At 51.9% G+C, this 27,289-nt stretch overlaps 9 protein-coding genes and 1 non-coding gene across 10 annotated transcripts; 5 read left to right on the forward strand and 5 right to left on the reverse strand.

The window, feature by feature from the left end:
* The first annotated feature begins 430 nt into the window (after nt 1–430).
* BU25DRAFT_124307 (endosomal P24A protein-like protein) lies at nt 431–2,665 on the forward strand. Its single transcript, XM_033700462.1, has 2 exons — nt 431–2,441; nt 2,493–2,665. Exons 1-2 carry the CDS (start codon nt 584–586, stop codon nt 2,558–2,560), a joined length of 1,926 nt encoding a protein of 641 aa, XP_033559373.1. The 5' UTR covers nt 431–583; the 3' UTR covers nt 2,561–2,665.
* On the reverse strand, nt 2,666–4,610 carry BU25DRAFT_124308 (FAD/NAD(P)-binding domain-containing protein). The gene has a single exon (XM_033700463.1). It carries the CDS (start codon nt 4,346–4,348, stop codon nt 2,771–2,773), a length of 1,578 nt encoding a protein of 525 aa, XP_033559374.1. The 5' UTR covers nt 4,349–4,610; the 3' UTR covers nt 2,666–2,770.
* On the forward strand, nt 4,611–6,740 carry BU25DRAFT_124309 (uncharacterized protein). The gene is made up of 2 exons (XM_033700464.1): nt 4,611–5,245; nt 5,293–6,740. The coding sequence occupies exons 1-2, from the start codon at nt 4,872–4,874 to the stop codon at nt 6,584–6,586; spliced, it is 1,668 nt and encodes a 555-aa protein (XP_033559375.1). The 5' UTR covers nt 4,611–4,871; the 3' UTR covers nt 6,587–6,740.
* A 4,563-nt stretch (nt 6,741–11,303) lies between these two features.
* Nucleotides 11,304–12,756, reverse strand: BU25DRAFT_493160 (putative quinone oxidoreductase). The gene is made up of 3 exons (XM_033711695.1): nt 12,641–12,756; nt 12,221–12,585; nt 11,304–12,165 (listed from the first exon to the last, which is right to left on the reverse strand). The coding sequence occupies exons 1-3, from the start codon at nt 12,663–12,665 to the stop codon at nt 11,539–11,541; spliced, it is 1,017 nt and encodes a 338-aa protein (XP_033559376.1). The 5' UTR covers nt 12,666–12,756; the 3' UTR covers nt 11,304–11,538.
* Nucleotides 11,308–11,388, forward strand: BU25DRAFT_t107. Its single transcript has one exon. It is a non-coding gene; the product is annotated as a tRNA-Ser (tRNA).
* Nucleotides 12,757–13,047: 291 nt separating the features above from the next.
* BU25DRAFT_346472 (replication factor-a protein) lies at nt 13,048–14,938 on the reverse strand (the record flags this gene model as incomplete). The annotated part of the gene is made up of 4 exons (XM_033703100.1): nt 13,048–13,168; nt 13,217–14,659; nt 14,708–14,798; nt 14,845–14,938. The coding sequence occupies 4 exons, from the start codon at nt 14,936–14,938 to the stop codon at nt 13,048–13,050; spliced, it is 1,749 nt and encodes a 582-aa protein (XP_033559377.1).
* Nucleotides 14,939–15,283: 345 nt separating this feature from the next.
* On the forward strand, nt 15,284–16,636 carry BU25DRAFT_372903 (alpha/beta-hydrolase). The gene is made up of 2 exons (XM_033704026.1): nt 15,284–15,456; nt 15,504–16,636. Exons 1-2 carry the CDS (start codon nt 15,313–15,315, stop codon nt 16,374–16,376), a joined length of 1,017 nt encoding a protein of 338 aa, XP_033559378.1. The 5' UTR covers nt 15,284–15,312; the 3' UTR covers nt 16,377–16,636.
* Nucleotides 16,637–16,665: 29 nt separating this feature from the next.
* BU25DRAFT_346760 (GINS complex, Sld5 component) lies at nt 16,666–17,483 on the reverse strand (the record flags this gene model as incomplete). Its single annotated transcript, XM_033703116.1, has 3 exons — nt 16,666–17,046; nt 17,105–17,233; nt 17,316–17,483. 3 exons carry the CDS (start codon nt 17,481–17,483, stop codon nt 16,666–16,668), a joined length of 678 nt encoding a protein of 225 aa, XP_033559379.1.
* A 1,233-nt stretch (nt 17,484–18,716) lies between these two features.
* BU25DRAFT_346517 (Rhodanese-like protein) lies at nt 18,717–20,634 on the reverse strand (the record flags this gene model as incomplete). Its single annotated transcript, XM_033703104.1, has 5 exons — nt 18,717–19,095; nt 19,147–19,905; nt 19,959–20,208; nt 20,273–20,340; nt 20,402–20,634. The coding sequence occupies 5 exons, from the start codon at nt 20,632–20,634 to the stop codon at nt 18,717–18,719; spliced, it is 1,689 nt and encodes a 562-aa protein (XP_033559380.1).
* Nucleotides 20,635–24,025: 3,391 nt separating this feature from the next.
* Nucleotides 24,026–27,249, forward strand: BU25DRAFT_412994 (uncharacterized protein). The gene is made up of 4 exons (XM_033706925.1): nt 24,026–24,455; nt 24,501–25,083; nt 25,132–25,955; nt 26,009–27,249. Exons 1-4 carry the CDS (start codon nt 24,039–24,041, stop codon nt 27,227–27,229), a joined length of 3,045 nt encoding a protein of 1,014 aa, XP_033559381.1. The 5' UTR covers nt 24,026–24,038; the 3' UTR covers nt 27,230–27,249.
* Nucleotides 27,250–27,289: the final 40 nt, after the last annotated feature.

The raw sequence follows: 27,289 nt of genomic DNA on the forward strand, positions 1-27,289 counted from the left end.
TTGTTTCTTGTTCTTGACTTCTTCGATACCACATCGCGTCGTGGGATTTCTGGCATGCATACATTTAGCATGCCGCATGAGGTGGAGGTCTGTCTCGCTTAGGTGTATGGTTCATCACGACTGATGTAGATATGACTTGCTGCATTAGTTGGCATCGGGGCATCTGACGGTGCAATACATGAACGTTCGATTTCAACCTCTGTATGTTATGATTTGTAAATAATTCGTTACACGGAACCCTGTGCCAAATGTCAGGGATATCATGGCAAGTGGCCATTTACTTGGCATCCTGACGCGTAACTCCAAGCTTGTGTCACGTAGAGCTTGGGACAGGTAGCTTTTGGCCAACATCATTACTATTTCCACCACCTCACACAGCTCGCGCTCAATGCTGCGTGACGCCTGTGTGTTATCATAGCAACTGCAGTTATCATTTACAAATTTGTATACCACCGATCACCCGCATTCAACGCACGTCCGTTCGTCTCCGCGGCCTACCTAGAGGCTAAGCTGAAGGCAACGTATCGCAGCAGCCCTCTGCGCATATCCACACCGATCCACGACCGGGAAATACATATTCACAATGCGGCGCCTCGACATATCAATATCCGGCGCTATCCTAGCATCATTGTTAGTCCTTGCGCCACTACCAGCGGCCGCATTCTACTTTCCAGGGACCGCCCCTACATCATACAAGGAAGGAGATAGAGTACCACTGTTCGTCAACCACTTGACACCCGCAGACTCGCAGAATGATCCAAAGCTACGATCCGTGTTCTCATTCGACTACTATCACGAACCCTTCCACTTTTGCCGACCGAAAGATGGGCCGAAATACGTTAGAGAGAGCTTGGGGAGCATACTGTTTGGTGACCGCATACAAGACAGCCCATTTGAGCTGAAGATGGGGGTAAATGAGACATGCAAGGCGCTTTGTGGGCCGCAGGAGTACAACTCGAAAGACGCTGTGTTCGTCAACAACAAGATCAAGCAGGGATACGATCTGAATTGGTTGATAGACGGGTTGCCAGCAGCGCAGTTACTCAAGGACCCAAATTCGGAGTTGCCCTTCTACAGCCCTGGATTTGCGCTTGGTCTGCTGGACGGAGAGAACCCTATCTTCAACAACCACTACGATATCGTCATCGACTACCACGAGGCAGGGCCGGACAACTACCGAGTTGTAGGTGTTTTAGTGGACCCGTACTCGATGAAGGACCCGAAGCAGTCTGAATGCCAGAGCGCACAAACACCGATCATACTGAACGAAGACAAGGGCGATAAGGTGGACTTCACATACAGTGTGTACTGGCGACTTAGCCCTACCCCTTTCGCAACACGCTGGGACAAGTATCTTCACGTATACGACCCCAAGATCCATTGGTTCTCCCTGATCAACTCCGCTGTCATTGTCGTGTTCCTTGTTGGTATGGTCAGCACCATTTTGGTGCGCACGCTCAGGAAGGATATAGCGAGATACAATCGCTTGGATCAGTTCGCGCTTGACGACTTTGGCGCTGACGGTGACGTTGAGGACGGTGTAGCAGAGGATTCAGGCTGGAAGCTGGTTCACGGCGATGTCTTCAGACCGCCCAAGAACCCTCTATTCCTATCGGTTCTCCTAGGCAACGGAGCACAGCTCTTCGCCATGACAGCCCTAACTATCGCATTCGCCCTTCTTGGTTTCCTATCTCCCAGCAACCGGGGCGCTCTTGGGACCGTCATCATCATCTTCTACACTCTCTTCGGCTTCATCGGCGGCTACGTCTCCTCGCGAACCTACAAGTTCTTCCACGGCGAGAAGTGGAAGCTCTGCTTCTTCTACACGCCCTTCGCCCTCCCCGTTGTCGTCTTCGCAACATTCTTCCTCCTCAATCTCTTCGTCTGGGGCCGTGGTGCATCAGGCGCTGTTCCGTTCACAACTATGCTTGTCATCGTCGTCATCTGGTTCATCATCTCTGTCCCTCTCAGCTTCGCAGGATCTTGGGTCGGCTTCAAGCAAGCCGCCATCGAACCGCCCGTCCGCACAAACCAGATCCCGCGCCAGATACCTCCTTCCGGCGGCTATCTCCGCCCTCTTCCCTCCATGGCACTTGCTGGTGTGCTCCCTTTCGGCGCCATCTTTGTCGAGCTGTACTTCATCATGAACTCTATCTGGTTCAGCAAGGTGTACTATATGTTTGGGTTTCTGTTCATTTGCTTTGGGCTTATGATCATCACTTCTGCGGCGGTCACGGTCCTGATGATCTATTTCTTGCTGTGTGCTGAGAACTACCATTGGCAATGGCGCAGCTTCTTCACGGCGGGAGCGAGCGCGTTCTACGTCTTTGCTAGCTGTTTGCTTTACTGGGTCAAGGACGTCAGCTTCCTAAGCTGGACGAGCGGGGTTGTATATCTGGGATACTCGGCACTGCTGAGTTTGCTAGTGTTCGTTCTGACTGGTATGTTGAAGTCACAACGTGAGTAATTCTCGATACTAACATTGTCTACAGGTACAATCGGCTTTTTTGCGAGCTGGCTGTTCACACTCAGGATCTACAGATCGATCAAGGTGGACTAAGCAGCATATTGAGCGGAGATGGTGTACGTGGGGTGATAAGGAAAGATCACAAATGCGAAATGTTATTCTTACACGTCGGCAATAACATCTTACACTGTATGGGTAGACATGCGTGGCGTCACGGCGTCAAATCATCACGCATTTCAGGTGGACGCATATTGTATAAATGCATACCACTCAGATATCCTCCTCCATCCATCGTATACTACGCTAATCATCCTTCCCGTCCTCATCACAAGCCCAAATGCTCCTCAACCCCGTCCCGTTACTCGCACTCCTCGCCTTATCCTCCTGCCTAACCACACTCAACGGTAGGCCTACTCCAATGCCAAAAAGCACGAATGCTGCCCACTTCCAGCGGAAAGGATTAATCACGATCGTAAACAAGAACCAGTAAATCAGCTCACTGTATGTGAAGAAATCGAACGCTCCGCCCGGCGCCTTGCTCTTGATGAACCGCGTCATATCGATCCAGCGCTTCATCCACCACGACTTAGGTCGTGCAAGCGGGTCAACAAGGTACATGAGCAGGAAGCGCGTGTAGATGCCGATATGGTAATTTCCGACTGTGCCGATAGCGTTGACATAAGTGCAGTTGTTCGCGCAGATGGAGGGGTGTTCGGGCGGGAAGACTTGGAGGTACCAGTTCGGCGGGTCGTACGGTTCGCTGAACACTTCGTCTGGCAGGAAGCTAAGGCTCGGGCGCTTGTATCCGGTCGCCATGATAACGATGTCTGCGTCGATAAGCTTCTCGCTGCCGGGCCCGTTTTTGGGGACGCCGCGCGAGCGTTGCGTGAAGGATATTCCGGTCCCGGACGAGGAGTAGCCGTTTGTGTCGCCGCGAAGCCAGCTGGCCTTGCCGTCGCGGATCATGTCAAGGACTTGGCTGTTGACCATGGGTGTCTCGGTGAAGATGCCTTTGCCACTGTTGCGGGGTGGGGAGATATCGAAGAGGTCGCGATAAAAGAACAGGCGTAGGATGCCTTCTGGAATCCAAGAGAAGATTGTTTCAGAACCGAGGATGTTGAGGGCCAGGAGGCCATCGACGAGAGGGTTGCGGGGGATGATCCATTTCTCAGAGCGTGCGAGCACGGTGGTGTGCTTTGCGTCTGAGTCTGCGACGAATTCTAAAGCTTCGACTGCTGAAGCTCCGCCACCGATAATGACAACTTTCTTGCCCTTAGCTGACTTCCCGTCGAGTTGCGAGCTGTGCCAGATGTCGCCCTTGAAGTGCTCTTGGCCTGGCAATGTGGGCATCTTCGGGTCGCCACATGTGCCAATAGCAGCAATCACACCATCGAAGCGCCCATATGATGGGTCGTTGATGATCCAGCGTCCTTGGTCGTCCTTGTACACCTTCTCCACCTTTGTGTCAAAGTGTGTTCTCTCTTCCAGTCCATACTTCTTCCACAGCTCGGTGATCTGGCTAACGATCTGTTTGCGGTCCGGATATCCCTTCGTCCAATGGACGCTCGGATGGAAGCGATACATGATCGAGTGAATCTGCAAACCTGAGGTGTTGTTGACCTTGCTCCAGATACCACCCACATTCGACTTGGGCCCTGCCTCGAAGATGCGACAATCGAAGCCATGACCGACACAGTGTGAGGCAGAGGATACACCGGTCAGACCAGCGCCAATGATGGCGATCTTGGGACGTGAGAGTTTCGCGTGTGGTGGTGGAGGTTTAGGTGAGAGGAGGATATCGAGGATGTATTGAAAGATCTGATAGATGAAAAGTACGGGATGCGTGAGTGCATACCGCAAAGTACTCGTTATGCGCCCCATCGTTGCGGTAGTATGAAGATGGTTGATTGATTGGCTCAACGTCCTATGTAGTATGAAGATGAGGAAAGGTGATGGATGGAGACTGGGTCAGAACGCGGATGCGCAAGACGGAGCTAACTTATGATCAGTCGACTCGTGGACCCTTGCACAAAACGTGCAGCGTTAAGAGCGCCGTTTCGAGAATTACAGGCTGTGATGATGTCATGGTAGATTCAGGTACACTGCATTTGCATGTGAAAGGGAAATCCGCGACATGTGTGCAACGTTGCTGGGGAGCGACCTTCCGAAACATGAGAAACTACCAAGTTTTCTGCAGGTACCTGGCGGCTGTGATGAAAGAATTCGCGGAGGAGCCTGCGAAGTGCGAGGTAAAAGATGAGAGGAGACTCACTCGACAGCCTTGCAATCAAAGATCGGCAGTAGGGATGAGCTCTCCGGGCTAGGCTAAGCGAGAGCGCTAAGATCCGCGTTCCAAGTGCGAAGTACCGTGACCTAGCTTGAACCTCAGCAGCGACGCACAGCTATGTTCTCTTCTCAGAACAACAACGGTGTAGAATCACAACTTTGCACAGCAGTCAACAATGCGATAAGGGCGCGCAACGCCGCGGAGCTCGCATCAATCGTCCTTCTAGAGCCACCTTTCCCACCTATCTACCAGGAGCTTGTTCAATTGTTGCAAAGTAACTACCCACAAAGTGCGAACAACTCTGAAAGCCGACTTGACCAGCTGGTGCGAAGAGTCGTCACAGAGACAGCTGAATATGAAGACGAGCAGGGCAAACCGGTCCAGGGCTGGAATGCCATGGTCACCTTCCTCGTGGGGTGGATGACCTTCTTGAGAGATATGGATCTGTCAAATCTACTGCATACCTATCAAGGGCTCAAAGATCTTCAAGAGTAAGTGAAAACCAACGAGGAAGGTTTCATTTGCTGACGACGAAAAGACAGGCAAATAGCGCGTTGACACACCCGATCAAAGGCGTTTTGATCTTACCGACAATCGTCAACTATGCCAGGGTCTTCGCTCGAGTTGCGCTAGGCTTAGACAAGCACCCAGAACTCATCCAGCATCTACTTACCTCGAATGATGAGGGCTCTCGAGAATCCTTGTCTGAGAAGGCAGCCAACGTTGTTCGAGTCGCATTCACTCAATGTTTGAATGATCGAGTGGGTACTCAGGACAAGAAGCTCGGTATCTACAAGATGGCGAACATCTGCCTGAAGATCCTTTTCCAGGCTGACAAGCCTGAAAGTTGCGAGACGATTTTCCGGAATATCACCAATTCGTCACCGCCACTGCATGTGTATCCGAAGCCGGAGCAGGTCACGTACCTTTACTACCTTGGGCGCTACCATTTCGCCAACACAAACTTCTACGCGGCGCAGCTGGTCCTGGATCACGCATACGACCTTTGTTCGAAATCACCTCAGTTCATCAAGCAACGACGCCTCATACTCATCTATCTTATCGCTTCCAATTTGATCATTGGTCGCCTCCCGACGCAACACGTCTATACACTGCCCGAGGCTCAGGGGCTGAAGGATATCTTTGATCCGATCGCGAAAGCTATCAAAGCCGGCAATCTTGAGCAATTCCGTCGAATCACTAATCCAGATCTTTCAGGCAAGAATGCAGGCTGGCTCATGAAGTTCCGAATCTTCTACCAGATTGGCAACTATTGCGAAGTCTTGGTTTGGCGATCACTGTTCAGGGCAATATACAGAAAGACAGGGCAAGAAGGTGAATCGAATACTGGCAAAGCCGCTGTCCTCGACCTCAATACTGTTCAGGCGACTTTTGCGTATCTCGAGGCACGGGCGAAGATCAAGAACCCAGAGCATGCATGGCAGGGTGCCATACCTGGACACCGCAATTTCGGTCATCTATTCCAGGACCACGCGTCGGTGTCGAAGTCATCATACGTTGATCCTGACTTCGCTGGTGTCGAGGGTATTGAGCCATACAACCATGAGGTTGACGTGGCTGAGGCCGAGTGCATATGCGCTACTCTCATAACACAAGGCTTTGTGGCCGGTTACATCGATCATGCAACAGGGAGGCTGGCTATCTCAGGTGCGAGAAGGCCCGGTGGTGCGGCACAGAACGGCTTTCCGGCAGCATTTCAGGTGATAAAGAGCAAGAACAGCGACAACGTACTCGGGTGGAAGGAGGATGCTGGAGGCAGTATGCAAGGGCAAGTCATTCGTATGAGTGGGGCCAAAGCGGCTGGAGAATAAGAAGACCGATAATATACCCCTGTGGGATACCACCAAGTTAACAAATAATGCCTCGAAGGTCCTTCCTGGGTTGTTACAATCTATTACCAGTCTTGTCCACCCGTTCATAGCCACCACAAGTTGCGCCTTTCATTAAGCTGCCACGTTCAACATACAACCACGATCGTGTTGCTTCGAACGCCCTTGAATCTCAGTCTTTTCTTGCGTCCCAAACCGACAAGCGGATCTGCTGCGTTAGGTTCTGCTGATAAAAGTCAACATGGAGAAACCAAGGAGCCAGGGACAAGCTCACCTGGATAACGCCTTTCATGGCGACTCGTATTCGAAAACCTCGCGATGAAGCATTTGAGAGCAAAGCCCAAGCATGGTACTATTACAACACAAATTACGCCGAGCAAGCCGAAGAGCTGCTCCTTAGACCAATGTCCACCCTGGTGCGCCGAGGACGGATCGAGGAAAGCGTTTGTTGTCACTGTTTCGAGCGGTGTAGGTGCCATAGCCAGGTTGTGTCTTACAAACGAATGTGTGGTATGCCTGATAAGAGGCGAAGGCCAAAGACTGAAGCCGAGTTGAATAGTGTCAAAGGAGTGTGGTACGAGGTCCAGCCTCGAAGGAAAACTTTGTGAACACAGAGAGACTGGAGATGATTGCAGTTTCGTGCAAAGGCTGAGATTTTTATTCTACTCACGACCCCTCTTCTGCTCGTCTTATAACGTGCTGCACAATCTCATTTCCAGTGGGGCATTGCTACTTGCATAGCGGCGCAGCAGCTGCAATACGTTTAGGGCAACTACAACCAGGCTAGAAGTCAGGAAAGTTAAAGGCTTTCTTGAACTGACAAGGATGCTTGGAGCTTTGGTGTACATTTCCTGCACAAGGGCATCATCGAACCTCCCCTATATCAGCGATACGATGGGCGCAGCGATCAGGTGCCGACAGTAATATCCATGCATCTGCAAAGTTTAACATCATTCACGAATCGCTGATTTTCACCGCCCACCAACAAGCTTGCTTGTCCAATCAGAGCTTGCATGGTCAGCCTTTAGTTAGCGAACGAGAGCTGCACCCTCCACAACTTGCAACACGCCTGGCGAGTTTGATTTTCTCATCGTGATCGAGTCTGGTATGAAAACCTGCTGTGTACATCGCAGTCAAAAGCGATATCATTTTGGACAGTCCTTCAATCCACGACTGAGGGATCGTGGACCAGTTCGAACACCTCCAGGGTCCTCAATCAGTACAGCTTCTGATTGGCCATGTTTGGCCCCATACGATACCGGGCCATGTGATATGGAGGACTACTTGGCCGGCAAACTTCACCGGTGAAAGCAAAGCCGCACCCTGGGGCGCTCGAGCATACAGGCCGTGTTAAATGTGGCTCGACTTGCGTGGTATTACTGGGTGTTCCTTTTCAGCCTGATGCCTTTTGCGCCCGCTACCTTCCGCATGGCCAATTGAAGAAGCCTTTATTCAAGAGCTGCCCTAGAACACAAAAAACCATCGATGCTTTTTCAGCTTTCGGGGCTGCTGATCAGCGTCTGTCCGCGATGCCGTCATGTTACTGTGCCGGGACTCGGACGCCAAAAGATATGTACACACGACACTCTAAAGGTCTACGCGCAAATCATCTATTGGAGTTGAACGTCAAGCCTGGAGCCTTTCAGTATCTTTGACGGCATCTTCCCAACTCCGATACAGCGCCACGGCATCTACAATGTCCTACCACGTCCTCATCCCGCATTTCAGGCACTCGGCTTGCTGATAACTGAGGCGTCGAGTTTGAATGCTCCAATTTAGGGCTCAACCGTTGCTTAATGCTTCAGGCCATCCTATCGCTCTTTCTATTATGAACCAACATCTTCCAGCCCCATCATCGTACAATCACGACGGTACTACCACTGTCGCTAGCTACTTGAGAAGTTGAACTGCATTTAGATATAAGGGAATGCATTTGCTAAATCATCATTGTCTACAAGAACCTCCTATCACACGAGGAACGCACGCATGGACTCTACCTTTCTCGGAACACCAGAGCATCACGACGGAACTGCGAGCCGTCTCCAAGAACCACCGCGCTCTGATTTACAAATTGACTGATCTATCGAAACATGACATGGAGTTTGTCGCTATGTTATCTTTTGTCGGTTTGAACATGATGTTTCTTGTCTAGGGTGCTTCAGTAACGGTTGTGGCGTCTTCTCACATCTAGTAAGCGCTCTCAACATTTACAACCACTCATCACTCCTCCCTTCTATTTCTGACCTTATCGACCGTTGAGAATAACCATTGATATCTAAAAGACCTCCAAATCGTCTGACCAGCGACCTGACTCAACCCTTGCGTAAGATGAGACCAGCAGATAACGACAATAGTACTCCTGCAATTCTTCCCGAGGCTCAATATCCTTCTCCTCCAGACCGGACGGTCTTGCGAGCTGAGGTCATTGAAACCTACTGTTCTTGTCCGTTGCAGATCATGTCATCGCGTGCTAACTGCTGACCTTGGTTTTCGTTTCGACCGATTCGGGACCCTTTGTATCTCCCGAAGCACCACTTGAGCATAAAGCCGATACAGGGGACTAACATGACAGCCAATATACCTAACAGACCAATCAATCCTTCCTTTGGCCAGCCATCTACCAACGACCTATCGACAGCTATTCGGCCATTTGTTGAACCTTACTTATGTTACATCGTCGACATTGATATCACAAACATGAAGGATCGACGTACTGTCAGACTCTCGCGAGGGAACGTTCAAGCCCATTATGTGGATGATGGGATTTGTTGAAGAAATCGGATCCAACACTCGACCACAATAATATGCTGTTACTGAAGGCACGGAATTGCGTCTATCGAAACACTTCACACTTAGTCAGGGCTGTTCCAGTGTATGGAACCTGCAAAGAACGGACTATTCAATGTTGCCTAGATTATATGTATTTCTTGCCCTGCTGATTGACTGGAGGCCTGCTCTCCCCCATTCCCTCAGTCCTAAAAGCTAGGAGGTCCGTACATTTTGAGAACCACTGATAATAATTGTAACGTTTTTTCATGTTTAATATGTCTTCCTGGTGATTACATAATTTTGTCAATCATCCATCCTCGCATGATCCAACTGGTAGACTTGACTACCTTGCTCGAAAAGACTTGCTCGTGTTCGGTCAGACATCTCAACAGACAATAACAATCATGTTACTTCGACTCCTCTTGAGCCGTAGACTCTTGGCCCGCCTTGCGCCATGATAAGCTGTTTGATGGAGTTCGTCTAGTTGCTATCAGCCCCACAATTACATAACTCTCAACACATGGTATCGGTGTCACCTTGAGATCGTCAGTTCTTGTCACTCTTAGCCCTTCGTCTCGACACCAGGTATCGAAGAGCTAGTCTGACACACGGAACCATCACGACGCATAGAACACCAAGGAGACCGAAGAGTTCTTCTTTAGACCAGGCTATCTTTGCAGAAGGCTGAGCTGTATCCGCCCTTGAGATCAATGTGGCAGAGTCTACCAAGGTCAATTAAGTACACGCATAATGCCGAAGATGTCAACATACTGTTCGATGGTAGAGAAGACATGCCAAATTGGCACCAAGAACCGATCGAAGATGTATGAGAGCAGATTGGTGTGGTGGTCCAGATAGAGCAGCGCTTCACAGTGCTGAATAGGAATGTGCTTCACAATATCAAAGCTTTGGGACCGGTTGAGATGTTAGTCGTGTGTCGTGTGTATTTGCTGTGTGCAGTATGAGTGCTTCGAGGGGAGCTGGTGTTATAAGCAGTTTCAAAAACCTGTCTTTCGATACCAGCGTGGGCAAAAGTTTGTTGTCAAAGATGTGAGGGTACGTAACTGGGCTAGGAGACGACTAGGAGCTCTTGGACCTTGCATTCCAAGATCACACTGCTGTACCACCTCAGCCTCTACCGATACGCTCGAGATCATTCGGAAGATGCCCACGTATGCCCAATCAGAAGTCAATCTTGCCATCGTTCTTAGTGAGAAAAGATCGAAACGGTCAGACTGCTAGGTCCTGTAATCGGTGTATGGCGGAACAAGTGGGTTGTTCGGACACTAATTACAAGCTCCTTGCCTGGCGTACATGTGCGATGCACCCGTTACGCGTGTGTCATAGGCGGATAAGCGAATGTTCCCTGTAGGATCTGTCGTTACAGATCGTGGCGGTACAGGGCATTTGCAGGTCACCAACCAAAGAAAAGAAACCTACCAAGTGTAAATTCGACTTTTGTAGCCCGCGCTTTTAACTGTTCTTTGCTCAAGCAGTTTTACGGGTCGAGCAATTCTCTTGAGCCTCGCATGCTCTCCACGGCATCTCCTCATACCAAGCGCGACCCTCCTCATGTAACCTTTCGTTCCCACTATTCGCTCTACGAACATCAAAGTGTTATGATACTGCACGAGTACCTTGGTTGCGATCGCCTTGCCAAGTTGCCATCGATACTGTGAAGGCCAGCACGATTCCCGGTCGATCATGAACAGAACTATGCCTTACCAATAAAACGATCAAGCCACTGTTTGGGCAAGTTCAAATGAGGTTTATACATGAGTAGGCTGCAGACTGAAATGTGATGAACCGACGGCGCGAAAGGTGAAGCTTGGGCCAGGTCGACTTCTCTGTCAACTTTTTGGTAAATGAGGATATATTTATTCATACTCAATCGATTTTCATCAATCACTAGCACTAACCAGTTAGTGATCTCGGGCGTTGTGGCGGAGTGGTTATCGCGCAAGACTAGAAATCTTGTTCCTTCGGGAGCGTAGGTTCGAATCCTGCCAACGTCGTATTATTTTTGCCAATACAACATCTTTGTTGCCCAGATGGCGATTCTTTTGTGCCCATGAGGTGAGTATATGAGGATATCGCGCATCGTTGTGGTGCTGGTAGTGTGATCGTTTTCAAGTGGTCGTCAAGTACTTGTAACTCTCGTCATCCTACGAGATCGTGCAAATAACCTTACCCTTCGTCTTGTTCTCCTCCATCAACCGGTGAGCATCCTGAATTTGCTCCCACGGCAGCACCTTCTCAATAAACAGCTTGAATGACCCATCCTTGAACTTCGGCAGCGCATGCTCCACCAACTGATCCCTCAGCTTACCCTGGTAGTCCTCGTCCCTACTCCTCAAGCTGCTGCCCACAAATGTGCACCTCTTCATGATGAACGCGCTAATATCAGTGCCTTCAGGAACCTGGGTACCGCCCATGAAGCCCAGGTTGACGATCACACCATCCTTAGCTACAGCCTTGAGGTTGTTCTGGAAGTAGCTTGCGCCAATGAAGTCGACGATGATGTCTACGCCCTTGCCATCTGTGGCTTTCAGGACCTCGTCGGCCCAGTCTTGTGTCGTGGTGTTGAATGCGCCTGTTGCGCCGAGCTCTTTGACTGCGAAGTTGCACTTCGCGTCCTGACGGGCGGTTGCGTAGACAGCGGAGGCGCCGTCGGCTTTGGAGAGTTGAATACCGGCAATTGAAACTGAGGAGGCTGCGGCGTGCCAGAGTATGGACTTGCCGGCTGCGTAGTTGCCGACAAGGTACATGGCTTGGGTGGCTGTTATCCATGTCTAGCAAACATAGTCAGCTCTCGAGCTTTGTTCTTGCGGGTGGGGACTACCGTACCTCAGGAATGCCAGCGCACTGCTCCCACGTCAACTCCTTCGGCTTCCTAACAAGCATGTGCGTTGACACGGCAATGTACTCTGCGTACGCGCCACCATATGCGAGGCCAAAGACCTCATCACCCTCTTTGAAGCCCTCCTTGCCGCCACCCTCTGCGCTCAGCTCTGCGATTGTGCCGGAGAACTCGACACCGAGGATTTTAGAGGCGCCAGGTGGTACGGGGTATTTGCCTTCGCGCTGCAAGAGGTCCATGCGGTTCAGGCCGAATGCCTTGACCTTGACGAGTGCTTGTGACTTGCCAAGCTTGGGTTTGGGTACATCTGCAATGTGAAGGGCGTCGATTGGGCCCTTGCCATTTTTGATATCTGGTAAGTATAAGAAGATTGGTCCTTATAAGTGAGGCTGTGTCAATATACGTACCCACTGCTTTCATTGTGTCGCTCATCTTGAGGTTTCTATGTGCAAGATCGATCTGAGGAATTGAGACGAATTGAGTTACTTTGAGGGAAGAGCAGAAGTGTTTGTATTTGCCAAGCGGGAGCTATAGCTTGACGTAAGGCTGCTCTTCCGAGGCAGTTCCGGCATCATCGGAATGATTGGTAATGACGTGGGTGGGGCAACATTGTGCAGTGCACATTGAGACGGTCCAAGTGGAAGCTTGACTCGATTGCAACGACGGAGACACTTTGATAGGGAAGGTGCTCTGATATTCATGACGTTGACAGGATATCGTTCCACATACTATAATTCGACACGACAAGTGCGTCAACGACGAGGACGTCTATAGACCCATTACCTCATGATACACATTCGTTCGACGTTCCATTCTAGTTCACAAACAGACTGTTACTGTTGTCGTCCATGTCGTATTGCTTGATAAGTTGTGCAAGCTTGTTAGCCTCTTGCGCGTAGTTGAGAGGGTAGATGTTCAACACCTGGTAGCGAGGCCTGTAAATTGTTAGTAATTGTCTCACAAGAATGCTGACGAGTATTTACTTAGGCTGGTCCTGGTACGTCTCCATCTTCGCCCGGACTCTGAAGTTGAAGGTCTTGCAGGTAGCATCTTGCATGATGTTCAGGAAGTTCCCTGTGGTGTTGCTCTCTTCGTCTGCCTCTTTGATCTTCATCGCTTCGTTGGCAGACATTCCGACGATTATCTGTCCAGCCTCGTCGAAGCAGCTCAGCCAGAGAGTGCCGGTGTGATCTGCAACGTTGACGCTAAGCACGTAGCGGTATGTCGGCTCAGGAAACGATGTCTGACACTTCTCACACCACCACGAACCTGGGTTCTCCTCGATGACTTTCTTGTTGCAACCTGGTGTCGAGCATGCTGGGTATGCGACAGTTGTGTTCTTGACATACACGACGGAAGCTCGTAGACTTATGTAGGTTGGTGTGTCTTGGAGGTAACTCTCCTCTTCGACGATCTGGGAGATGATCTTGTTGTCGTTCTTCGAGCCGCCAGAGGCTGGTGCCATGTTTTGATGCGTGGAGAAGGTGGTGTTCTGACCGACGGCATTGAACCATCCTCGCAGCTTGTGTGCCTCATCGATATCAGGATCAAGCATCATTGAGCCAGAGCTCAGAAGACTCAGACTCCGGCCACCAAAGTCAGAGACCTTAACACCCTTGAACGCCACGATCGACTCAAGTGGTGCCTCAAAACTCTCTGCTGTCTTGCCCCAGATGGTAAGTCGCACTGATGTTTGACTGTCATCAGCCAGTGTCAATTCTCGCTTGGAAAAGTCCTTGTTGGTGTTCTTCGATGTGATCGTGGCCACCTCGCCAACCTCCTTTAGCACACCAATGGTGTCGATGGTCGTGTCCTTCTCGACAGAGTTGAGATCACCAATTTTAGTGAAATTGAAACGAATCTGGGGCTTGTTGTCCTGGTCTTCTGCCTTCTCAACTTCAGTGTCGCGCTCGAACTGGAGCTCGTAATCGTTTGGCAGATTTGAAAATTGCTTCTTCGCAAGTGTGACTCGGCAAGGTGCGGAGATGTAGTACACCACACCTTCCTCGAAGATTGGGTACAGTCTTTCAGCGACTTCAGTGAAGGCTGTCGCACGGATCTCGCCAGTGTCGTCCAGCAGGTTCACACTAAAAAGCTTGCCGGTGCCCTTTGCGTTATGCCACTCCTTCATTTCGCCCTTGTGTGTGCACCGAGCTCGGATAGTCCACTTGTGCGCATATGGCGAAAGAGACTCGATCGGGTATAGATGTGGGTGTGTGGATGTGCTCGGGTTGCTCTGGTGTACAGGAAGCGACCTTTGCTGTTGCTGTTGCTGGGGCGCAGGAGCAGGCTTGTTGCCATAGAAGTTATTGCCTGAGATGGCAGCAGGCTGCTGTTTGGACTTCGTGTCCAGTGCTTCGGGCTGGCCGATCTTGTCGAGTTCGCCATACTCTGAGAGGACATCAAGCTCCATGATAATCAGGATGCTGCATGCACGTCAGCTGTGTTGTATTGACCGTGGCTCATCTGCGCACTTCTTGTCCTTGACCTGCTGAGGGTTGTACTTCAGCAGTCGAACTATCGATCCCTTCTTGAGCTTGCCTGATGTGACGATCTCGTTCGCAGCTAGACGCGATTAGCTTGATTTGGGCAGTGAACATGCTGCACATACTGGTCGCAATCATCGTCTGGATGAAATTGCGGATGTCACTTAGTACGACACGGAAGCGTTGCACTGGGTTTGCCTCGCCTGCCTTGGGCTCCATTGTCTTGATCTGCACGCATTGCAAGACGGGGTGTTCTACGAAGCAGCCGCTGGGCTCGAAGATGCTCCTACTCGAAGTCAGTACCGACCGACGTATTCTGCTGGACGTGTGTCCTACCTGATAGCACCCTGTGTGATCGCCTGCTCTGCCATGTTGGATGTTGTACAGTTCAGACGGTTATGGTGGTGTTGTGTCAAGGTGGCGGCGCAACGAGTTCAGAAGTTTGGGACGCGTCGCAGCGCGTTCGCGTTAAGTGGGCGCTAGGCAGCCCCCGCACTGCCAACTAGGACCCACTCTCACGCCTATGTAACCGCCATTGGACCATCGACATGACAGCTCAGCCATCCACAGTTCACACTTAACACAACAACACCATGGCTGACAACGAAATTGCAACACGAGCGCCCGAGAGCGATGCACAGGAGAAGCCGACCAAGCAGACTGCAGGTCAGACGGAAGGGGCCGAGCAGAGCGTGTTCCCTGGTGACACTCCTGCGCAGACAGGGCCGACGATGGGTGTATGTTAGATACAGCGGCCGATAGACAGCGCTGACTGAACGACCAGGAACACTGCACCACAGACCGACCAACACCTACTGGCGAAGTACCAACGGGCGAGCTCACGAGACTTGGCGGCGTCGAATGCTATATCACGAAACCCTCTGATTACCCACATGCTCCATCGAAGCTCCTACTCCTCCTCACGGGCGGCACTGGCGTCAAGTCTACGAACAACCAGCTTCAAGCGGACAAATATGCATCAGAAGGATATCTGGTAGTCATGCCCGACCAGTTCGACGGCGAGCCAGCCACAAGCACAGTCAGCATGGAGGAAGTCACAGAGAAAACATCGTGGCTGGACACTATCAAGCTGAAGGCGGCTGAGGGCATAAAGGCGTTCACGATTGATATGTGGCTTGCAAGACATACACCGGTGAAGGTCCTACCGATCCTGCACAAGGTTGTCGAGGGCGCGAAAGAGGAGTTCGCGGACGCTGTTGCGAGTGGCGGTGGAGTGTACGGCGTGGGATACTGCTTTGGCGCCAAGTACATCCTAATGTTGGCTGGTGACCTTCCGGATACTGTTGCCTGGGGACAAGCAGCTTCAGGGGACGAGGAACAGGGGGCAGTCAAGAAGGCACCAGTGCTGAAGGCAGGAGCTGTCGCGCACGGCACAATGGTCTCGAAAGAGGACCTCGAGGCTGTACGGTCGCCAGTCTACATCGCGGCTGTTAAGGACGACCCGTTGTTCCCGGAAGACGAGGTCTTGACACCCGGCCGGCGAGCAATGGAAACAAACAAGATTGAGCACGAGATCAAGGTCTTCGAAGGAGTGCCACATGGCTTTGCGGTGTACGGAGATTACGAAGATCCCAAGATCAAGCACGAGCAGTCACAAGCCTTCGGGGAGATGCTATCATGGATCCAGGGCCACTGAGCATTCCGATGATCTGCGTACTTGACAAGCAGGGATCCCCATACTTTCTCACACGGCGTTGAAAAGGCTGGACTCTTCCTTTCTCTCATAGTGGAATGATACCACCTCTCATGATTCTCGGCATAATATTATTCGCGGCATTTTGGTGTTGTTGCCCACGGGCCTCCGCATCAGAGCGCGCGTCAGCCTCATTGTTTGGGCGCGCGCGTCTCGTTTTCGTACCTTCGTGACCGCTCTTTCGCATGTCGGCAAGTGTTGCGCTCACAACACAACACGACTCAGACTCTCCTCAGATGAGCTCTACGTCACCGGTTCCACTGCCAACAGCCCATTTCCTTACCGCACTCCACCGCACTACCCATACATCGCCTCGCTTGACTTCAAGGCGGCGGTCCGTGCCTTCAATGAACACTGTTCCGATGTCTCTGAGCGCTCGGACAAACACGGCTTTGTCTTCGTCCGGCTTGTCTACCATGCTAATGCCGCCTGTTGTGTCGTCCAATCGTTGTAATGACGCTGGAAATTGTGACAGGAAGGAGGTTGAGTAATGTTGCGAGAGAAGCGCCTGATGTGATGTGAGATACTGTAGCTCGGATGGCGAAAGAAGTGACTGCATGGTATCGAGGGAAGCAGTGTGTTGCGCGCGAATGTGCAGAGGGTGCTCGTCAATCTGTTCATCCTCTATCAGTACACTCTTCAACTTCAGCAATGATCTCAAGGGAATATACCTTCTTCAATCTCGCCCTCAAGAAACTCCTGACCAGAAACTTGAACCGCTCAAGTTCCGTCTGAATAACAATGAGTTTGAAATTCGTCTTCGGATCCATATTCCCCGTCTGGTCTTCCACAAGCTCAATCTGCCTACGCCATTAGCCCCTCTCCATGACACAACACACATCTGCCCCTCCCCCACCAAGCATTCCAAGAACAGCAACATACCTGCCGTCTGATCCTCTCTAGCACCCGCTCCATCAACTCCTCCGGCCAGTTCAGAATCTCCGGCGCCGTACGTTCCGCAACCCACGCCCTCGTCAGCTCCTGCAAGTCTCTTGACTCCTGGGGCGTCGAGTCGACTGCGACTTCGGCGAGTAGGTCGTCGATATCCATGGTCGTACGACACGGAAGCTGCGCGTGCCCGGCGGGCAGGAGTTCGGCAGAGGCGAGCGAGACGCTGCGAGACAAAGCGATGGTTATGAGTGGGAGGTGTGAGGTGCGTGTGAGGTGCGTGTGAGGCGCTAGGCGGGCGGCCAGAGTATGGTGCAAAGGTACCGAGAGCTGCAGGTGTGAGGCTAGATAGAGTTCGTGATCGTGTCTCACATGCTGCAGCGTCCTGCACGCCAAAAGATGTGGGGCAACCGCATTGCTAGTGCGTCTCCAACGCGTTGCGCCCGATTGGCTTGCTGTTTCACTGTTTCACAGCTGTCAAGTCTCACGACAGTATTCACAGTAGATGCATGGACATGTTTGTCACAGCCAGGTACACACAGCACACAATGTATGTAAGGTACCGTTTCATTTCCCTAATTTCTACATGCAGATGTTTCTAACCACTGTCGTCCCTCTGCCGTATTACGACGATGGACCTATCAATTACCTCCTCAAGTCTCAATCGTAGGCCTACTACCGCCGACCCCGGCCTAGAGAGAACAAAGACGTATGGATAAGTACATAATCGAACGGAACAAGAGCTCAAATGGGTGAAACGAAGAAAAGACCCTTCAAGTTGCGCCAACGTGCAACCAATGCCGGAGTGCTTTCAATCTGATGTAGTAGAGCCAGTCTGGTGTGGAGAAGATGCCGAAGAATGGAAGAGGACCAGTTGGGGATAGGAGAGGATGTCGAGTTGATGATGTGTCTGAAGGTACGTAGACCTGAGTTTATTTGGTTTCGTGATGTTTCTGAGATTGTTGTTGTTGTTGTTGGAGCGATGGTTTGATCTTCTCCGCGGGGCCATGAAAGATCCGTATGAGGATGGTAGTGACAAAGGAAATTAATGAGACTGCAAGGCAGTGGTCTAATGCTGCCATAAAGAAGAATTATGTCCGAGCCGGCGGCAACGCGACATTGGGTATAAAATGCAGAAGCAACGGGAGTGGCGCAAGCCCAAAGTGTAGGTGCAGACTGCTCGCAGTCGATGTTGTTTCCCGCCGTCCAGAAGTCCAAGTTGATGCAGAGAAGGGGCCAAATGGCAAATCGCTAGAACGCCTCGAGATGGAAATGAGTAAATGATCATAACGCCAATGCTGTGGAATACCGAAGCAGCAAGTAAGGGAAACGCCGTGAGTCCGGTTCGCCGTGAATTATGGGATATCGTGTAGAAATCGTTGGCTCCGCGCAGGCTTAGTAAGAAGCCATGCGACGTGAAGCGCCTATTCGTCCAACGTTCAGTGAGTCGTCGCCAAGCGTGAAGATGTTGCCTCCACTCTTTGACCTGCCGAGAGCCGTAGGGCTGTCTTCCATTTGGCAAGAGTGTTGGCCGATTGCGAATGTGTGTGCACGGTTGAGCTTCGAGCGTTGTCGAAGCTTGTTCAAGCCACGTTCGCAGGATTGCTCGTGCTCCTTAGCATCCATCCGAAGATAGTTCTGCGGGAAGCATCGAGTCGAGTTGGAGTGATAGAAAGAGCTGTAGCCACCGTCGAGGATGTAGACCTCAGGGTAGTGCAATGCAGGGTAGCGATGCGCGTTCTCTTTGCGGTCTTGCGAGCGCACAAACTTAGCCCTGGGTTCGTTAGTGACAGTAACATGGGAGGTATACGGACAGTAGACTTACATGAGAGGGGCGCGATGCGCGGAGTATTCACAGTGGAGGATGAGAAGGGTGTTGTTGTTAGTTGGTGCAGAGAAGAGACGCTCAGCCAATTGCTCCTTATCACAGAAGTTCAATGCACCTTCAATGTGTCCACCATTGTACTCATACTCGAAACGGCAATCGATGATAGCCTTCTCGTCATACAAATGATCGTAAGCACCGTCAAGCACTTGGATAAGTGTTTCATGGTTGATACGAGGGAGGCTCTCGGGCTCAGAAGGTGTGAAGTGAGGCAGCTTGAGTGAAGGGAACTCTTCTGTATCCATCACAGACGACAGGCTGCTAGGTGAGCCAGACTCGTCACCGTCTTGCTTTGCGTTCATCACGTCGCCAGGATGCTCAAACATGCTTAGCGATCTCCTCATCTTACTGGGTCGAGGACGGGTGTGGGCGGCACTTTGTTTCCTGATGGCAGCAAGGGGTGAGCCGTTGTTGCGAGATTGTATACTCGAGCCGAAGGGGAAAGGCTTAGCCTTTGATGACGCGAAAAGTGATCCATTAGAGCACGGGCGACGTTCCTGAGGTGGTGAGGGGGCGAAGCATTCGTCAAGACTGGGTGAAGATGTGTTGCCAATGTTACCGAAGCTGTCTCGGTCGCAGCCGGCGCCAAACCTGAATGGTGGGCACGGTTGCTGTTCCTGCTGCTTGAAGGATACAGTGTTAGTCGAGAAGTTCTTCGCACGCGCAAGAGATGGTCGGAGAAGGATGGACTTCTTGCGGCTGTGACGCGTCAGTAGAGACTCAATGGGTGTTCAATTGGGTGGCAGACATACTCGGCAGCTGAGCTTGGTCGTGGAATGTCTAGCATGTTCGTGGGAAGTTGTGGCAGCTCGCAGGGGGAGAGCATGTCGTCTCCGTTGCTGGGCATCACCTCCGGGGACGGAGATGGCAGTGTGATGTAGCTGAAGGGCGCCTTGTGCGGGAGCGGCGAGATGTCCATGGAGTCAGGCACAAAGCTGGGCGAGGAATCGGGGATTGGCGGCGTGGTCACGCCTTCCCATCTGACTGGAGGGGTGGTTACGCCTTCTGCAGCTTCAATGGAGGTTAGCATTTATCCGCCTGCTCAACGAAGTACAGCTTGGCTTACCCTGAGTGTCGACCTGGTGAAATAAACCCGACGTAAATAGCGACCGACGGGGCGTGACAAGCTGAGGGCTAACAAAGAAGATTAGCAAGCGGACAATGGAAGCATCGCCTATACAGGGGCGGCCCGTACCTCTGATCGACATGTAGGTTTGACGACATGTCAGCGGCCAGGCTCGCAGTGGGCGACGACCCCCTCATTGGCTGGATGCCGAAGTACCCGGATTCCATGCCTCCCTTCCTCATGCTCATGTCCCTGAAGTTGAAGTTCTTTGACCCCAGCGTGTGAGCTCCAAACAATGGCTTCGAGGGCGGCAGGTCGCGACGGTAGCCCCACGGGCCGGGAATGGCAGCCGGCGGGTGCATGGCGGCCAATGGCGATGACATCTCCATAGCGGCGATGTGTAGATGTGTATGTGTAGTGTGGTGGACGGCGTGTTCGGTGTGCAGACCTCGTGCAGCGAGCGTGGGCGGCGGACGGAAGTGCTGCGGGCGGTCTCTCTGCTCACTGGCGGCGAGGGACGGTGGTAGGACTGGCGGCTGGTGGTGAGCCGATAAGCATATAAGACAGGAAAGCTAATTCCAATCTGAAGATGCTCGCAGTAAACAGCCTCGCAGCTCGACGCTAGTAGAGGAGAGAGATGCTGGTCGTGGTGGGCTAGACGAACATGGAGGCACGCAGTAGGCGGTTCGGTAGCGGCGAATGGATGGTGATATGGCAGCGGCTTCCCAACAAGATGTACCCAACGTAGTGACCGTCTTCTTGTTCTTCTAGTAATGTTCACCAGTGCCTGTGCCAGCTGTCGAGGAGAGAGAATGGGCCTTCTTGGGTGCGAGAAGGGTGAAGAAAAGAGAAGCAGGGCAGAGGTCACCCAGCTGGATTTGAGGTTGCCGAGCCTTTGCTTCCACAGCAACGACCAAGCTGCAGTGGAGGTGGCCCAGCACGGCGGCCAGTGCGCTCGTTGGCGAGGCATAAGCGCTGCACTGAGGGCCTCACCACTAACAGGCCCGCTTGCACACGGCCCTGGCAGCAGCGGGACGAGGATGGGGCAGTTTGCTCTTTCGGTAATGCAGCGTGCTGCGAGCGCTGCTGATCCGCTGCGTTTCATTGACGCTGCCCGGAAACGCGATCACGATCACGCTGCACGATAATGCTACCGCTGCAGCTAACGCGCCTTGCGCCTGGGGCTGGCGGCGAACGGTTGTTTACGTTGTATGTCACTGCAAACCTGCAATTGATGCCATAGCAATGGCATCGTGAACCTCAATTGCTATTCTCACCGGGCGGTGCACACCCCATGCAGCACGCCGGAGCTGGCTGAGGGGACCTGCACACCATCCCTTCCTCGTCTCATTACCTTGACAGCACGCTGGCACGGATCCCGCTCCGACCAGCATCATGCTGGCAAGGCCTGAAAAATGTGTGAAACCATGAGTTCCCTCCCCGATTAACTGCTGCACCGGCCTCTGTCCAAGCAGTATCTGCTCCGGCCGCTCTCGTGTGAGGCTTCCACAGTTCCTGCTAACCGTGGCCTGCGTCACGTAGAGACCGTTTCCCATGGAGACGCACTTGGCCGTCGACCCAACATTGCACCGACAGCATTATTACCACCGCGAGGCCTAGCCGCGGATCGCCCCCAGTAAAGTACTGAAGAGCTTCGTAAGGGCCCCTCTGCTGCGTCCTGACACGGTAAACCGGCGTCAGCGTGGTCAGCTCTCGCGAGTCTTTCGTCATCGCAGCATGGACGGTGACTTGGCGCTGCTCTGCCAGGGAAACAGCCTCGAAGCAACAGGCCAGCTACACGTCCTGAGTGGCCAGAGCACCGAATCCTGAAGCAGTTTTAGGTTATGGACCAGGTCTGATAGGGCAGGCGGCTCAATTTCGCTGGCCCAGTTGGTCCAGGGTACGTCGCAGCGCCTCTGTTTTGTGAAGGGTGCTGCGCGGCCCGTGAACTCCTCAATATTACAAGCTTTTACCCTATGTGGATGCATAAAACTGGATTCCCCAAGCTCTGCTGGTGGCAGAACCGTCTCTTAGTGCATGCTTGAGATCGAGCTGCGGATAGACATCGCGATTGCGACACCCCTTCAACGTCATATTCTATAAGGCTGAGCTCGATGATCCGATTTCCCAGTTTGCTATTCTTGCACTCCTTGTTTGCGGCCAATTCTCCTGAACAACGCACAACTTGTGACGATTGCTGATCTCCGCTACAAAAACGATTGTTTTTCTGACACGGGTTCGGGGCTGCCGGTGGAGGCTGTCGCCATAGCAGCTGAACTTAAGAAGGGTCGTTCGAGAACACGGGCGTTCCCAATCCACCGAGCAAACCGCGTGCACAAAAGCCTTCACAACGGGTACCATCATCATTTCCAGTTTGGACCCCACCAACCGGTGACCCCTCTTCTGTGGACCTGAGATGCTGAGAGGCCAATTGCGTCGCTTGCGAAAAGCGCTATCAAACAGTCGCGTGTCGTCTCCCGGTGGACGTGACCGGCCATCGACACAAATAACCTAAACCGGCACACAAAGTGGCAACGCGCGCGCAGTCTCGTGACTAAGAGCATGGGTACTTTCATTCAACCCCAGACCTGCGGGAGCGCCTTTGCGTCGCAGGACCCTGAATTTTCTGCACTGTGACAGACAGTTTGAACTCAATCTTCGTCAGACATCAGCAGCAGGCCGACCACATCCGAGGTTTGTGCATGGAAAATTGTCACGATCGTGGAGTCGGTAAAGCTCCAAGCTCCCGAAGAGACAAGTTTGCACACAAGTGTTACGTCCGCTGCTGGAGATCCCTATCGATAGACGCATGGCCAGAAAAGAAAACTTAATGAAGGGCGGACCTGAGTCGATCTCGGTTGAGGCGTGCTCACATAACCGTTGTCCCATGCAACTATCGTCAGATTCGCAGGGGAAGACAATACCCTTGGCGGCGCCTTAAAACGTGCCATTGTCAGCCCCAGCTAATCTATCTCGAGCACCCCCAGGGTCCATGAGGCTTTTCGGTGCAGCTGAGCGGCACAGTGTGCGGTGTCACCGGGCTGCGCCATTGCGATTGTGGGGTTGAGAGGGGTGTTGCTGCTTTATATAACGAGGCTTCGCTCCATCGAGTTTGACGCTTTGCTGGGCGTATAGAACTCTCGGAGTCATCATGCAGCACGTAATTGTGCTCGAAGTTGTGCTTGAAGGAAGGCTCCTCGAGCTCCATATCACATGTGAACTATGTTGAATGAGACAGTTATTGGCAGGCATGGTCTTCCTCGATAGCGGGGAGCTGTCTGTTGCATACTTCGAACAAAGTCCTCAAAGGTCCAGCGTTCTCCCCTTGAACACTTGAGAGCTTGAGTTTCTTACAATCCCTCTCTGGATAACACTCATAGACAATTCCGTTGTGGATTTCACTGAAGGCTGATGTACGCGAAGCTACGTGTCATCCACCAGTTGAAGCATGCGTCATACACAACTACTCGTATATATGACAATAGACACAATGTTGGAGCATTCAAGGAGCGTCCGGAGGCATGAGAGATCCATTGTGGATGAGGCTCGACTGGTGGCAGGGGAACATCCACCTGAACCGTTGCCATGGTACGCTTGGTTGTCAGGACCAGTGCGGGGTGGCTACGGACTTAAATTCCGCCGCGATGAAGCTATGCTTATTCCATCGAGCGGTGAAAATCTGTGGCAGAACTTTTTATCTCGTGAACTTTTCGTGTCAGGCGCGATTGAAGTCAAATACACCAAATTAATCCTAAAGAGGACGACAATGGGCAGTGACGACCGCAAAAGAGAGCGCGAGCCCGTGCAGGCTGAAAATGTCGAAGAAGCTCCAGCCAAACGTCGCAAACAACTCAGCGAAGAGCACTTGAAGCTCTCCAAGCTCTACGAGGATCTAGCCGCAGAATCTGATGAAGTTCGATTTGAGGCTGCCAAACAGCTCATTGTAAAGTTCTCGCCCGAGAGCAAACCAGCTGCAAAAGAGGTGGAAACTGCCTTAACACGTTTGATCAAGGGTCTCTGCAGCCAAAGAAAAGCCGCCAGAGTTGGATTTTCACTCACACTTACCGAATTGCTGCGACAAATATTTGGTAGCGTCAAGATTGCAGGTCTGGATCATGATGTTGCGTCGATCATCAAGATGGTCGATGAGAAGACCGAGATTGAGGGAAACGTACCCGGACGAGTATGAGCTGCATCCTTTGGGCTGAGACCAGGCTGACAATCGCAGGCCCGACGAGACCATCTGATCGGAAAATTGTTCGGGTACAAGGCCATTATGCAATCTTCGATAGTCATTGAACCAGAGCTATCCATGGAATGCTGGAACCAGCTTCTAGACCGTATCTATGGAATGGCACGCGACATACCTTGGCTGCGCGAAGAATGCGGGATGGTCCTTGTAGAAGCTTTGAAGAGTCTGAAAGCCCAGCCACAATTCGAGCAGTGCGCCGAGGAGGCAATCAAAGACCTAACTCCATTCAAGCTTGTCAGCACGCCACAAGGTGTCGCAGTATGGCTCACAGTTCGAGCAAGCTATGAGAGTGTCCTGCCAGAAGGTGTCTGGCACCAGAAAGACCCTCTGTCAAGAAAGGAGCGATCGCGCTTAGCGAAGCTTATGAAGGAGGACTTCCACGTCGACTCTGAGAACACCAAAGATGAGACTATAAAATCAGCAGCTGCGAACCCGAATCCCACTTTTGCGTGGAACTCGGTCTTTGGCGAAATACTGCGACGAGATGAGGAGAGTAAGGGTAGCGCCAAAGAGCCACCCAAGGCAGAGTTCCCTCAGCTATGGATCGACATTGTAGACAGTGAGTTCACCACACATGACATATCGAAGTGAAGACTGATATAATCAGACAACTTGTTTTCCACTACCTCATCCCACGAGCGTAAATCATGGGGCTTCAAGCTCTTCAGCAGCATGATCACACAAGTGCCTACATGGGCTGTTCCTGCACTGTTCAGCCCGAACCTCATGAGGACCGTCGTAAATCAGAGCAAAAAGAATGACAGGTTCCTTCACACGGCAGCACTTGCAGCTCTCAGATCGGTGCAGTCGAAGGTTGAGCAGGACAGCAGCTCTGCACTTTCGGTTGTTGTGGCACTCACCACGAAGCATGGTAGCGTGGACTTCGACAGGGTCACCAAGACCAAGACGCTTGAGCAACTCCTTCTTTCAACAGATGACAGCGCGTTAAAGAAGATTGTGCGTCATCTGAAGTCCGTGATCCTTAGACCAGAGACCGAGGAGCAGAGCGTTGCGGACAGTCGTCGACAGATCATCGCCGATCTTCTCATCAGTACAGTGAAGCAGTTCAAGCGCTACGATGAGCTTTCAGAAGATGTCTTCGGGGGTGACAACTGGCTCCGAAGCATCCTTGAACTTCTGGTGGAGTATGCATACTTTACACCTGCTAAGGACGTGAAGACCAGCAAAGTACCTCTTCCCCCAATCAGCGAAGCAAGCAGAACAATGTTCCAGGAACGTCTGTCTTCGTGTCTTACCAGGTTACTTGGTGTTGAGGTCGGCTCTAAGTCCTCTTTCGCTTCGATGATCATGAACATTCTCCGATCTAAGAAAGCATCTTCCAAAACCCTTGAGCCGGTGTTCAAGGCGGAGCCGAAGGTTATGGACACAGTAGAGAAAGCATTCGAGACTATGGACAAGATCTCCAAAAGGGTAAGCTGGTCACGGTACATCTATCCGACACGTGCTAATACGAGGCGTGATAGGGTTCAATCGCCGGTAACAAGATGGCTGCCGAGGGGTTTGTCCTCCTCTACTCATTGACACTGTTGCAAGTCTACAGCAACGATGGTGATGCCATCATGCTGCTTGACGATCTCGATGCTTCCCGTAAGGCGATGGCAAAGAACCAGGATTCAGGTGAGGGCTCCGACGCATTTGTCGAGATTATCTTATCCTTCCTTGGCAACCCGCGCACATTGTTCCGCAAGATTGGCGAAGAGGTCTTCTCCATCTTTGCTTCTGAGATCGGCTCGGAGGGATTACAGTCGCTCGCTGAGATCCTAGATACCGAGGAGAACCTTGAAGGACAGAAAGTGCTATTCAACCAAGACAACGATGACGCTGAGGAGGCCAAATCTGATGACGACTCTGATGACAACTCGGAAATGGACTCAGACGTTGAAATGGTAGATTCGGACGTAGAGTTGGTCAACGGCGACGCCGAAGACTCAGATGACGATGCCTCGGATTCTGACTCCTCCGATGAAAGCAGCGAGAGCGATGACGACGACGACGCAGAGTTGACACAGTTCAACAACCTCCTTCAAATGACACTGGGAACTGCGAAAGCCAACATGGACGGCGATGGAGACGACACCTCTGATGAATCCGACATGGATGACGAACAGATGATGGCCCTTGATCCCCAACTCAGCAAGATCTTCAAGCAGCGCAGCCAGGTTACGAGCAAGAAAAAGGACCGAGAAGATGCAAAACAAAACATTGTCCAGTTCAAATCAAGAGTCCTTGACCTACTGGCGATATATCTGGACAAGCAGTATTCAAACGCACTCACACTGGAGGTTCTCCTGCCTGTGCTACGCCGCACACGTGCCAGTGCAAATAAGCAGCTTGCCGAGAAGAGCAGTAAAACGCTCAAAACATACTTCGACACTCGCTCGAAGCACAAAGCTCCTCTGCCCAAGCCGGAAGCTGTCGAGACAGTATGGGCAATCTTGAAGGGTATCCACGAGGAAGCAAAGAACGGCGGTGGCGCCAAAGCTCACGCAGATGTGTGCAGTAGTGCCAGCTTGCACGTCGTCAAGGTACTCGTCGGTCTTGACAAGGCGAACTACACTGGTGTCGTTGATGTGTATGCCGAGACACAGAAGCAGTGGTTCGCGGATAAAAAGTCGCCTCTTCAGCCAACGTTGTTCATCCAGTTCCAGAATTGGTCGATGAACGCTCAGAAACAGGGCAAGTAGAGCCAACAACAAGCAGTAGGCCACGTTGTATACCAATTCTTTACAGTCGCGTCCCTTAGC

Source organism: Macroventuria anomochaeta (genome assembly GCF_010093625.1).
Source record: "Macroventuria anomochaeta strain CBS 525.71 unplaced genomic scaffold BU25scaffold_27, whole genome shotgun sequence".
Taxonomy (NCBI): domain Eukaryota; kingdom Fungi; phylum Ascomycota; class Dothideomycetes; order Pleosporales; family Didymellaceae; genus Macroventuria; species Macroventuria anomochaeta.